The sequence below is a fragment of the Gasterosteus aculeatus genome, chromosome 12 (genome assembly GCF_964276395.1).
Source record: "Gasterosteus aculeatus chromosome 12, fGasAcu3.hap1.1, whole genome shotgun sequence".
Classification (NCBI taxonomy): Eukaryota; Metazoa; Chordata; class Actinopteri; order Perciformes; family Gasterosteidae; genus Gasterosteus; species Gasterosteus aculeatus.
In genome coordinates, this window is record NC_135700.1 from 5,884,552 (window position 1) to 5,898,095 (window position 13,544).

At 43.2% G+C, this 13,544-nt stretch overlaps 2 protein-coding genes across 3 annotated transcripts in view; both read right to left on the bottom strand.

Annotated features, from left to right (window-relative positions):
* Window positions 1-198: 198 nt before the first annotated feature.
* Window positions 199-3,328, bottom strand: cox5ab (cytochrome c oxidase subunit 5Ab). Its single transcript, XM_040198157.2, has 5 exons — window positions 2,965-3,328; window positions 1,551-1,667; window positions 1,286-1,407; window positions 961-1,083; window positions 199-301 (listed from the first exon to the last, which is right to left on the bottom strand). Exons 1-4 carry the CDS (start codon window positions 3,035-3,037, stop codon window positions 970-972), a joined length of 426 nt encoding a protein of 141 aa, XP_040054091.1. The 5' UTR covers window positions 3,038-3,328; the 3' UTR covers window positions 199-301; window positions 961-969.
* Window positions 3,329-4,821: 1,493 nt separating this feature from the next.
* The window catches only part of LOC120832068 (synaptosomal-associated protein 25-A), a 28,987-nt gene continuing 20,264 nt past the window's right edge, over window positions 4,822-13,544 (bottom strand). The window contains exons 5-8 of one of the 2 annotated variants that reach the window (XM_040198098.2): window positions 11,336-11,453; window positions 7,902-8,021; window positions 6,988-7,132; window positions 4,822-6,255 (exon numbers count right to left, since the gene is read on the bottom strand). In XM_040198098.2, coding sequence (XP_040054032.1) covers window positions 6,187-6,255; window positions 6,988-7,132; window positions 7,902-8,021; window positions 11,336-11,453 — 452 coding nt within the window. In that variant the 3' untranslated portion in view covers window positions 4,822-6,186. Of the gene's footprint in view, window positions 6,256-6,987; window positions 7,133-7,901; window positions 8,022-11,335; window positions 11,454-11,720; window positions 11,839-13,544 lie in introns of both variants that reach the window. The other variant, XM_040198107.2, reaches the window with a different exon arrangement.

A 13,544-nucleotide genomic window follows, 5' to 3' on the forward strand; every position in this document is an offset into this window, starting at 1 on the left:
ATCGTGGAAAATGAGAGTACTGACCAAAATCTGCAAATAGAACACGACATGTGAAGGAACTAATGGTTTAGTCTTTAACTGTCTTTAAGCATATTAGCGGGCAACTCCTACATGGAATGGAGCAACATTATATAAACTTGGTATTTATTGTTTAAAAAAGCAAAAACAATTTACCTGAAGAAAATCCAACACAAATCCTTCAGTTATTGGTTTTCTTTATTAGGTCCACCATTTTGTACACAATAGGACAGCATGGATTTAACAATATATAGACATATTTGACAGGAGCGAATCAGGGATGCTGAGGAGAAAAAAACACAGGATATATTTAGCTTCCAAGTCATATACGACATCATTTATAATCTGCTGTATATTCAGTGTTGGGCAGCAACAATACACTTGGGCCCAATCACAGTCTCCACCCTAATGGACTCACAGACTTTCAGGCGCTCTCGCTAACTCCATGAGGGTTTGTGTTGTCCCACTGTCACACCGTAAGACGTTTTGAGCCCTTAATGAACCTTTTCTATAATCAGCATGAGATGTTGACTTTGCCCCAAGGGAAACGCCCACTAATCATTATAATGATGTTAAAAAATAAGATAACCAGTGAAAGCACAGATACGTAAAAAGAGGTAAGCAAAGAGGACGGCACTTGTGTGTCCAGACGGTCATTATTGTAGTGTAGACATTTAAAACATATGGTTTAAAGATTGGGAGGCACACACAAAATCAGTTGATATTTAATAATATATTCATCAATATTTAATTTTATCATTCAAGCCATTTTGACGAAATTCAGTAAAACCTTATTTTAAAGGAAAGAGGGTCTTGAAATCTATCACAGACTCTCACACGTACCACCTGATGTCCTTTTAGTCCCTGGGGGTTCAGGGTTACTGGGGACACTGGGATTGGGCCAAAGACAGGTTACATAGTAGTATTATAGTACATTCTCACCTTAATGGTCTATAACTTGTCAATGCCAAGCTCTTCTGGTGTTGAGATGCCCAGTTCTGACAGGGTTGGCTTCAGCTCTTGGATCAGGTACGGATAGATGTCTTTGTGAGGGCCTGCTTTGTCCTACAAAAGGCAAAAAAACAAAAACAAATGTAGAGCATTCTGTCACAGCCAACAACTGCAAACATGTCATCAAGGTGCAATGACTGCATTTTCTCGGCTCCTCTTAAGGCAATTGTCATTCAAGCTGTGGCCTCTGAAGCAATGTTCAACGAAAAGGTTTATGGCAGACCACAAATTAAGCTAATATGGGTCGGTCACTCACCTTAACGGCCTCGAGGATGCGGATGGCACTGGCCAGGTCATTCAGTCTCCGGCAAGCCCTAAGTGCAGAATCCAGGATCTTGGCCTCTGGTACCAGGTCATACCCAATCAAAGTGTTCATGCCTTTAATTAAGGGAAGAAGAACTACATTACTATGAAGAATCAGCAATAAAAATAAAATGTTAAATCTGATTAAGCACTAACCCATACAATATTCCCATTTTGCTATAGGAGGTTATAGTCGTACAAAGTATTAACAACGTCACCTTTCTTCAGTTCCCAGGCATCTATGTCGGGCTTGCTGAAGTAAGTGACCCAACGGGCATCAAACTCCTCGTCTGACTCCACCTTGCCGTGGGAGTAACATCTGGAAGCCAACGGAGCTGGAATACATGACGCAGAACACAGAAAGGACTTCTTAAATATCATATAGGCGACAACACAGAAGTTTCAAGAACGTATGAAATGCCTTTCCTACTAGACCGCTCTAATGCTTTTTGAAGAATCCCAAACACAAGCTGCAACTCAAGAAGTGTGCATGTCTGGAATTAGCCAAATATCCATTTAAAATGACTAAATATTTAAATCAAACAAATTAACGAGATTACGAATTTGGCACGGCGCCTTCCGCTACCCTTAAACACTGGTCCCATTTTTGTGACGTCACTGAACGTTTTGTTTTTTTCTTCCAAGTGTGTCTGAGGCCAAATAGAATTAAAACACTTAAGGGGCCAAAAAAAAAGAACATCCAATGTATTCAAAAAGCTTAATGTGAAATCATGCAAGTTGTTCTCATTCAAATGTCTTGAAAACTCTCACTTACTAGATTTAAGAGTAAAACCGTCCTTTTTGTAAGACCTCTAACAACTGTTCTTATCTTCCCCTATGTGGGTTTATAACTTTTAAAACTAGTGAACTCTGCACTGTTCCTCTTTGAAAGCTACAGCACAAACTACGTTTTAATGAACAAAGGACACGTTCTGCTCCATTGCATTCAGTCGACTATGACGCCGACTTTGAACTTGAATATGATACAGGTCTATAAACGTGCTTTAGTAAAGCGGGTTTAAGTCATGTAACTAACAACTAACAACTACTCAAAAGATATGGAGTATTAGACCTACATATTTGTTCATTTATAATTCATCTCGCAATGATAAAACAGTAATACCACAATATCCCAGCATACAAATACAGCAGAGTCAATATCATTTCTATCTCATTTCCTCAACAAATCATATTGACAGTACAAATTAAACTAGACAGCTCTCTATTTGAATCTTCTTTCTTAAAAAGAAGAACACGTACGCCTCCTATAAAACTGGTAAGATGGATTTGTCATTTAATTAATGTAACAGCTGCGTATAAACTGCGGCCACTGACGCTCTTGAACTAACCGAGGAGGGTCATCGCAAGGTCGTGACATTTTTTATCATGTTCATTTCCCGGCTCTTGATTTTAAATACGCTATATGAGGGCGGGAATACTGGAAGAGATTCGGGTTCAGACCACAATGTTAGCAAACCACAAAAATAATTCAATGTCACCCGAAGCGTTACTAAGCTAAGCTAGGTAGCTAAGCTAGGTGGCTAGCCGGGAAAGCTCATTGTAGTCGGGTTTGCGGCAGAGGCGTTTTCACTCCGCGAGTGACGTGTACAAGCGGATAGTCGGCGGACTTACCCGTGTAGCAGGCCCGTGACCGAGCCAGACTCCGGGCCCCTGTGGCTGACAGTCGGAACACGGCTCGGAACATGGCACCGCAGTGGTAGCTAACCGTCCTCTGTGTCTAACAGGCAGACTTGGGAACGGACAAACACGAGGAGGGCGACGCGGGTCACGTGACTGACGGAGATAGCCGAACTGCCGATCGGTCCGCCTCGTGTCACGCTGCCATATATTGCACAGCGTACCGCTCAGTGTGTGGGAGTTACGACGACTTTCACTCTGGCATTCAGTGCAAATGACACACACATTTGTATGTATTCTGTTTCAGGACACATCGGGATACATTTCAGATGTGATCGTTTATGAGGGCTCCAAAAATGACTAAGATCATCATTACGATCATATTGCCACCGCTGCCTGGAACAATGTGTTGAATGCAATTTGATTGCATCTTTCAAATTCAACACTACCAATTTTACTCTAACTAATTTTAGTGAGATGAGCTGACAGAGAGTCAGTGGTTTGTTAACATTTGGTGGAGTGCCCCTTTCACATCACTGCAATATATAGCACACACTACCAGCAGAGGGAGCTCTTGGCTTAGAAATACACTCTGGAGCCCTTTGTGCGTGCAAAGTATGTTGGTTTTATATTTTGGTCCAGCAGCAAATAACTTTTATATTAGTCCCAGTAAAGAGTTTAAGAGCTGAAGGATTCCATAGCACAATATTTGCTAATCATTTAAGGGCTGAAGATATGCAGCCTTTAATGAACCACACATTGCTGTAGAGAATTGTTTTCATGTTGACAACACGGATGAAGACATTCCTCCATTTTAGTTGTTTTTGTGTATGCATACACATCACATGCACACAGGGGCGATGTTGCGCATGTCACCAATGTAAAGCAGATTACGCTGTGGTGGATCTGCTGTAGATTCAAGTTTATGTGTGTGAGTGGGTTCGTGTGGGTGTTCGTAGTGACGTGAACTGTAATCCGTCCTAAGCCCAGGGCACCACAGTGGATGTCCATTAGCGTAATGTGCTGCTGCACATCTTTCCTTCTCCCAGTCTTTCTCGCTCTCCCTCTCGCTGTCTCTCTCCCTCTCAGGGTCTTTTATTATGTTTTTCCATGCTAGACCATGGTGCGTTATGTGGCTCTAGATGCCTACATGAGCCATTTAGATCCAGTTTTAGAGCATCTTGCGACTAATTAGGATAAGCTCTCTGACCTCTCACCTCTGGGCACAGCGGCTCAAGTTAAAGCTTCAGAGCATTTTGATGTGGTGAACATAATGCAGGTTATGTTACACGTCTTTTACATTGTGGGTCGTAAAACATGTCTTCATCGGGTGAGTCATTCTAATGCAATCTATTTTTTTATCCTTATATAAAGCTGGGTCATGTGACGAGGACGGGGAAGGTCAAGATTGAAGTCCCCTCACCCGGATGTGTCGGTGGAGGAAATGAGTGTGCTGACACCGCAGGGAGATCTATCTCTCTCAAATGAGAAACTCCCCAACGTGATGTGAGAGGAACGAGTGTGATATTAGTTCTGGATTTTACAGGGGTTGTTTCATTCACATAATAAAAAATGATTTAAAAAGCACTGCTTTGTGTTCCAAGGTGATCTTTGTCTGAGAAGCCCCCGTTCTGATCACTACAGGTTTTATTCCTTGTCTCGTATCCAAGTAGCGCTGTGTCTTCAGAGTAGCTTTCACACTGGACAGGCCGCTTCTGTCCCAACTCTTGCATTCATAGATCGTTGCTTGCGTTTTTAGGGATTTGAAGCACATTTGTCGTGCAAACTAATGTGGTTTTACTAGGAGCACAAACACAAACTGTAGGTGGAAAAAAGAGCCTGGAAGCTCAGTTTGGTTCTACAGTTATGATAATTTTATTTGCATTTTCCAAGGTATTATTTTTCGATGATGGTCACAGTTCAGAAAAGGTTCAAGAGACATGAAACAAAAAAAGAGTGACACTACTGCAGATAAATATGAGCCTCTCTTCCGTGTGGCCTATATGTAGCATGCGGTTGCCATGTCAAGATATTTCAGTCTGAATAAATGAATAATTTAATGTCTTCTAGCAGCGGATGGACATGCATAACACACTTAATGCACTGCTTGATACTGCTGGGGGTCGAGTCATGGGTAAAGTAGTCCGTCCTGGAATGCAAAGAGGTTGTGACCTCCCATGTAAACTTTGCAGTTGAATTGCCTTGCTGTTGAACATGTGACCTTCGGCAAAGCTCCACCTGCTCTTATCATCGATCACAATTTTTATTACGGTTAATGCCCGGATGTTTTTTCTGATGGTGTGACGAGTCCCATTGACAGTGCTTTTCAGACCAAAACTGAATGCAAAATATTCGCTTACGATAGAGATTTTATGGATTACAACAAATCAGTTCAATATTCATCACTCGCTTGAGAATGGTGAGATTTCGCTCCCTGAGGAAAACGTTTAATACTAAACAATCAATGGCATCGAATTGCGTTAATACTGCTGCATCTAAGAGTTGGTTCGTTAATGGTCAGGAACGGAAAACAAAAGCAACGTCTTCATCTGAACGACTCCACGTCAACATTAAATGACTTATTCAAACAGTGGCCTTGGCTACGAACTGTGAGGGCTGCATGTTCACTATATTCACTATGGCCTTATCATGTAGCATCACAACATCCTAACTGATGAACACAACGCGTCTTACATTGGACAACGCCAGGACACCGACATGATGGGGGACGAACATGTTGGAACAAGGTGCACAAACAGTTTATATTACACACTGACTTAAAAAAGAAAAGAGCGATGAATAAAATGTGCTTTAAGTTTGATGAAGCCATTTAGGAAGCGCTATGTACAGCGTGCAGACTCTTTGAGTGGATGATGTGTAACAGAACTATCTTTTGTTAACAAAATGTCATAAGAGCGACGACACAGAACAACATTTACAACAAGGGGAGGGAAGTGATGGGTGTAACCGAGGGACACGGGGGAGAGGAGAGGGCGAGGGGGGGGCAGGCAGAGGAAAGAATGATATGTGCATGTGTGCAAACCTCTATCACAATAAAAGCATGAGCAGCAGCGCCTGCTGTCGAGCATTGGAAGTGGGCGTTGGTGTTTGGGGAGTGGGTGTTGGGGGAGGGGGGTGGTTTAGTTGGTGTAGTTTTCTTCAGGATGATTGGGGTTGAACAGGGAAGAAAGCACTTTTTATTTCTCCGGCTGAAGTTTAGCCACTGCCCAACATCTTTGTAGCGCGCTGGTTGGCCTCGTCGATCCTGGTCTTGTTGGAATCGGCCTGAAAGAGACACGTGTGCACAGTTCAGCCAGCGGGCGGCAACGGTGTGTGGGGGGGGGGTTACTTAAAAAATATGTAGCATAATTTAGCCGCCTGAAACGAACATTATGCCTTTCTGCATTTTGATCTATGTTGGAATTAATATCTGCTGACTTAGACCCCCGGAAAGTCAGCAGCAAAATATGCTAGAAATAAACTGCATGTATCCTGTAAAGTAAATAATCAAAATGACTCCATTGACAAAGTGGAAAATTAGGATGAGATTCAGATTTACACCCAAATTTTGTCCATTTGCTGGAGCACATGGCTTATTGGATTGTATGTTGTGCATGAAAATATCAGCTAAATACTCCATAAATTAGCTACTGACTTTCTTGCCTTTCATTTAGTTACTTATAACCAGTTCTGACATTACAATGAGAAATGGTAAAAATAAATAAATAAAATAAATAGGCCTTTTAATACAACACTTCTTCTTGATCCTCACATTGCAGATCCATATTGTCGATATTTTGGAGCATCACACCTCGAAATTTAAACTCTGTTGGTACTGGTTGCTTTGCTGCCCCACCAAGTGGGACAGCTTGTTGCCTAGCAACAACTCAAATATGACCTTTTTCCAGCATTAAGTATGATTTTACAACACCAACAAGGTAAATACATGAACGTCCTGCAATTCTCTAGAGACAACGCACCCTTTCCCACCAATTTAAAGGCGATATTCTCCAGTACCTTCTCCATAATCCTGTCCACCTGGCGGTTCTGGGTGTCGATCTCCTGGCCCATGTCCAGGGCCATGTGACGCAGATTGCCAATGATCCCGCCCACCTGCTCCAGGTTCTCATCCATCTCGTTCTCCCGGGCGTCGTCTGTTACCCTGGAGTGCGCGGGGGAAGGGTAGCAAGCCAAAGATGGTGTTGGGATGTATATAACGTTATTAATGGTGACCGCGCTAAAAACCTTTCAGCGCGGTACGACACAATGTTCACAAAAAATACAATCATATCAAATCAAATACCATGTTCTTGAAATGCAAAGGGATTGTATTACCACGCTGCACATGATCTCACACACTTTATGAGCCATCGAGAGATTCAGAACCATGGACAGCGCTCTACATCAACCCCTGAGAGTTTAATCCAGGGAATTACATCATATGTTATGATTGAAGCACCTGCATCTGTTGCAAATATTTTAATCATCATTGCTCTTTGTCAATAATTATAGGCGGGGGGTAGCAGGAAGACCCTTTTCCATTTGATGGGCTCACAAGCAAAACACACATCCATCACATCTGTATCCAAATTTGTTGCAATTTTTAATTCATTTATTTCTAAATATGAAATTAGTCTATTGTTGTGTTTAGGGTTTATTGGCGCAGAACGTTCCATTTTTGCTGTCTCTCAATCTAAAGCCTCGAAAGATCACAGATGACAAATTCCAATGGATCCCACTTAGAAATAGTATGACGACACGGGCCAACGACATATTATCTAAAATGATGAGCCCAAATTGGGCGATCTATTACAGAATGAGCCTCATATAATTTCACATAAACAGTATCACACAAACCATCGTGCAAACACACAGAAACCGACAGGGCTGCCAGCTACACACACACACACCTACACACACATTGTACTTACCTGCGGATGAAGCCCCCACTGATGGCCATCTGTTCACGTTCGTCCATCACTCGAGCGCCCGGCTGGCTGTTCACCACTCCGTCCTGGTTCGCTCCCCAGGCTTGGCCACCGCCCTTAATCCTGCCACACACACATCGCAGTCAGGGCCGGTTCAACGGCTGCATTCGGTGCTTGTGTGGAGATACTTCTCTTTGTAAATGTGTATAGTGTGTGTGTTTGTGAACGTTGCCAAGATCAGTAATGCTGTGTATGTGCACGTCTATGTGAGTGCATGTTTTCTAGCAACTCACGTGGTCAAAATTGACGTACTGTGTGGTCGGAATGCATTGCGTAAATGCCAATTAATTAGCCTGCAGCAAGCGGCCAGCCGGCCACGTATGGTACACCTTACATACGTGCGTTTGCATCAGTGAATAATCGATCCAACATGCAGATCAATTGAATCCGAGCACAACAAGCTGTGTTCGAAAAGTTCTACTCAAAAGGTAAAACCATCTCCCACCAAGAGCACATGCAGAAAAGCACAAACACAGAACACATAATGGCCAGACTCCGGACGGAGAGGACACAAAAACACAGGTGCAAAGTTTAGAGAACATGCAAGGCGGAAGACATGGTGCACAATGTTGACACGGGGAGGAGGAAACACGTGAAGAAGGAACGGGATCACACACACGCTGTCTCTTTTGAAAGAAAGTGGAGCAGTAAGATCACTTGTGGAAAACCAACCCACCAAAGGAAATGTGCGTTAAAAAAAAAACAGTGAATGAACGGTGATCATTTTTGTATGTAAGACCAAGTAACACAGCAGTCGTGATGAGCCCTTCATTTCATCTGGATGTAGGTCGACACACTGTATACAGTCAAATAGTCAAATCTAATTCTTAGCCTTAGCCTTTGTTTTGTTAGGCTCGGAGCATCGGATGAGCGGAAGTTCCCCCTGAGGACCGAACGATGACCACAGTTTAAATCCCAAATCTCTATTTGTTCCCTCTTTAGCAAAAGCCACCGTGTCCGACACTGTGGCAACGACGTGAAGAACCACGCCCGTCAGGTGCTCCGGCTTATAACAACGAGCAAGAATTATCTTTCACATGCTATTTGACCCTGGCATATAAAGAAGTGTACATAAAATGAAACACATGACGGTAACCACAGGGTCACATAACAAGTGGTTGATAGAGGGAGGACCAAAGAGCTATAGAAGAGACAAGATCTGAACCCCAAAACAATCACGGGCAGAAGAAGTCGAAGCAGCAGAGCTGCAAATATACCTTCATAACAGGAACAATAAATAAACAAGAAATTCAAGTCAAAATCAGGTGGTGACGAATAAACAAATACCAACTGCTACAAAAAGACAAAAAAAGCTGCAAAATAAAGCAGATTGGTGGCAGGTGCTAGTGTCATGAACGCTGCTCAGCCCTGTTTTGGAGAAAAGAATTGTCCGTTGTTAAGATGTCCACTGAATGAGAGGTAGTACAAGGTGAAGACCATTCAAGGCAGATTTAAGACAGAGGATCGTGTTTTCTTTCTTTGAGATCATCAAAAAGCCCCTTCTACCGATTGCAATTTGGTAAATGATCAGGGCATCCCTTAATTCACTCCTAGATGAATGTGTGCAAATTATCCTGCTGCAAAACCCACCCATAATAACCAAAATACACAGGAAAAGTCTTAGAGTTAATTAGCCCAAAAGTGTTGACGGGCACGGTTGAAATCACACCGCAAAAAGTTGATTCAACTGTTAAAGAGTCAATTGTACGAAAGAGCTGGAGTCATTATCCATCAGATTCATTTGCGAAGCTTTGATAGGTTTGAAAATGTTACCGTACACCAGTGCCGCACTTCTTGGTGTCGTGTTTAACTCTACGTACAGTGTATTAAACACTTATTCCGAGTTAAATTGTTAACACTCCGTTGAGTGTTGAGTTAACACTGACAGGATTGGGACAATATAAATACCAGCTTAGAGTTAAAATTGAATCTGAGTCAATTTAACTCTCTGAACTTTGCCGTGTACATTCATTTATTTCTTGGTTTGTCAGCTCCTTGTGTTTTCTATAGCTCTGAGATAGACCACTGTATACAGTGCGTGGATTGTACGCTCAGGCATGACTCAGTGGCCATAGGTTGGCCGTTCAGGAGGGCCTGAGACTAGATCACAAAGGAGGTTGGGGAATCCTAATAACCAAGCTTTCACACTACAAATACGTGGGTGAATAGCTTTCAAATTAAAATGGTAACACCCAAGGCTGAGTGTGATAGTTCACTGTGTAGGACGGTCCTAAGGGAAGACAGGCAGAGACCAACTGGGGCATTTTATCTGGCGGTTATTTTCCTAAATTGGTTTGTCAAAGCATAAGTTAGACATTTTAGCAGTGGCAGCTGGTCAAATCAAATATAATATAAAATCCACAATATCCAAGAACTGGCACCCCAGAAATATCTTGTAGGAACATTTTGACATTTTTTGGAAATGTGTGCATTTGCTTTCTTGCAGGGGGTGAGATGTAGAATTTGAAAAATGATGAAACTACGACCAGCTCAATATATATCTTGTTTGTTCATCTTTAACAATCAAGATACAACGTGTTAATTATTTGGCTAAAGTGGTGCTGGTAGGTGGACTTAGTTAGCTTTGAACAATCACAGCCAGCTACTTTGTATCCAGTCTTTGTGCAAAGCCAAGCAGAGCTTAAGTTCATTATACCGACTGGGGCGCAATCTTCTCATCTAACCCTCGGCAGGAAGGAGAATAACTTTATTTTAATATATTTAATATAAAAAGCCGCTCATAATCAATTAATTCTTATAAAAACATGTAAAACACCAACAATTTGTTTTCTTCTTTTTAAAATGGCAGACACATGAATGAATTTAAAGTGAGTTATTTAGCAGAGAGGGGAACCGGTTGATTTATTCTTTGGTTGCACTTTTTTTCACAGCATGGCTGCTTCATGCTGCTGGGCTTGGGTGGGGTTCAGAGGGGTGTGGTGGCGGGTGGGTGCCGTGGCTCAGATCCCGGCTGACGCCGCTACCTGCTGGAAGAGAATCTCTAATCCAAAGTGGAATGAAGGGCTTTTTTTGCGCAATGACACAAAAACAAAGAAATGGCATCAAAACCTGTCGTGCAGATGTGCGTGTTTCATTCATGCACACACACACACACACACACACACACACACACACACACACACACACACACTCTCAAGTTAACCAAACATGCACATACACACACATGCATGCAGCACTGGGGCCTGTTCAGGGGGCATGTCGCTGGTGATGTTGTTGTTGTTGTTGTTGTGGCTAGTGCCTGACCGCTCACACCATAGGTCACCATGCTCTAACACACCAGAAGCAGGCGGGCGGATAGAGAGGCAGGAAGGCAGGCACTGAAACACATGCAGTCAGGCGACACGGGAAGCACCTACTTGTTACAGGGACATGAACATAGACCACAGAACTGTCCTAGATTGTTCAAATTCTTTTCTGCATCCTTCATGTCCTTATTGATTTGGTCCATCCCCTCCTCGATGCGTTCCAGTTGTTCTGATTACCAACACATTGTCATTTTTTTTTTTTATTCCCATCAAAAGAACGAAAGCACATGAAAAAAGAAGAGAGGTGGAAGAAGTTCCGGGTGTAGGAGGGTTGGGGAGAGAAGGGGGGGGGGAGTAGAAAGGGTAAACAAAGGAGAAGAGACAAAAAAAAGACATTGACTGTGACAAGAGAGACATTAGACATCACCACCACCACCACCACCACCACCACCAGCACTGGACAGGCAGAAGCTTGTGGCTCCTGGCCGGTACCTACTTTTTAATACATGGGCATATCAGACCACAGCATACTCCTATATCTTTTAAATCTTTCTCGGCATCCTTCAGGTCTGCGTTCACCTTGTTCATGCCCTCTTCCATGCGATCAAGTTGCTCTGGTGAGGATAAAAGGCATGAGAGCAGTGAAATAAATTTGACCGGATGTTTTTCCAGGTCTGGCGCACTACGCTACGGTGTGAGTGGTTGTGCCTACAGATGCAGCAGGCCAAGCGGGCTACGGATGAATTGATTTCTTTGGAAATCTGCAGGGGTTCCGAAAGCTTTTGCCTCCTACCTCCTTCCGAAGTGACAAAGTGAGCATGGAAGAAGTATTTCTTCTGAGCGCCCGCTGCGCACTCCATGTGGTGCTGGATGTTAATTCTGAGCACTAATGCACGTCAATAGTAGCGGCGGGCGAGTCCGTGACAGGCCGAGCGCTTGGAAGCAATAGAATAAATGAGGGACAAAATCGATGAACAAATTATGAAACGAGTGTGACGAAAAGGCGCATTCAGGCCCGCAGAGTCACCGCTGCTTCCTCACTCAGATGGTCAACGGGGCACGGAGCTATAAAAAGCTCCGATTCAAGGTCGGATCCTCTCTCTCTCTCTCTCTCTCTCTGGCTGGTTAATGGTTGTAGCAAAGGACACCAGTAATCTCCGCCAGTGCAAAGGGGCACTTGTCTTCCGGGGGGACAAACTCTCAAGGTTTCATTAGCCGGACGACACATATGGTCATAAAACACCGGCTCAAGATCTATTAGAACGAGTGCTGCCGACGCAGAGCGTTGTAGTAAAGCAGCTTGTTACTGGAATCTAGTCTCCACGTGTGATAGGAAACAAGGACCTTGGTTTGACCTTTGCGTCGGTTTCCTCAATGATGAAATCTGAGGCATCTGCAGCCACAAGACGGATTTCCCAAATGCAAGTGAGCAAAACTTGACCTGGGAAGGTTTACAATCCGTTCGGTCATTCCATTCAATACAGATTGCCACCATCTGACGAACAAAGGCAGCTCTTTGTCGTCTAGAGATGTTTACACACAGCGCTAAATATATAAAGCGGAATTTTTAGAACAGGTAAGAAAGTATTAAGACGAATTTGCTGCAAACTAGACCCAAACGACAGCTATAAATGGCCTCCAGCAGTAGTCCTGAGCAGTGTGAGTGAGGGATTGAGAAAGGAAGGAACGTGAGAGAGAGTCATTGTTTATCTCCTTAGCTTGAGACAACCGGGCCAACCTGCCTCCGCCTATTACGTCTGAGGATTATGGTGTGAGAGCCTCCCCCTTCCCTCCTCTCCCGTGAACACTCACTGGTTTTAAAAAAATGCCTGGGGAGGGAAGTCACGGGTTCGATTTCCGTATGGGGAACGACAATGTGGTATGATTCAAATGGATGCGTACAACATTACATTTCCTGCTTTTATATAGGTCAAATATTCAACGACGCGAGTGATCCGGCTGTGCTTGAACGTGGGGGGAAGCGGAGGATGTGGTGAGAAAACTGGAGAAAATCCGACATGCAGCTTAAATTCCTTTTTTTTTAATTCTATATTCTCAACTGCCCCGACAGAACATTTTTAATTTGTTTGTGCTATGATCCACTTCTTCACCATGGCAACGGGAGCAGAGGATCGTTGTAGAAATCGAGTCTTTGCCATGGAAAGATGAAGGACGGGCACTAATCGATTTAACATGAATATTTGAATCTTTAAAACTCGTGGCCACAACATAAACCTATAAGATCGTTATATTATTCAGACGAGACCTGTTTAGATAAAAGCTTGAGAGGGAAATCGGGAGCGGGGGAAAACACTTCCTT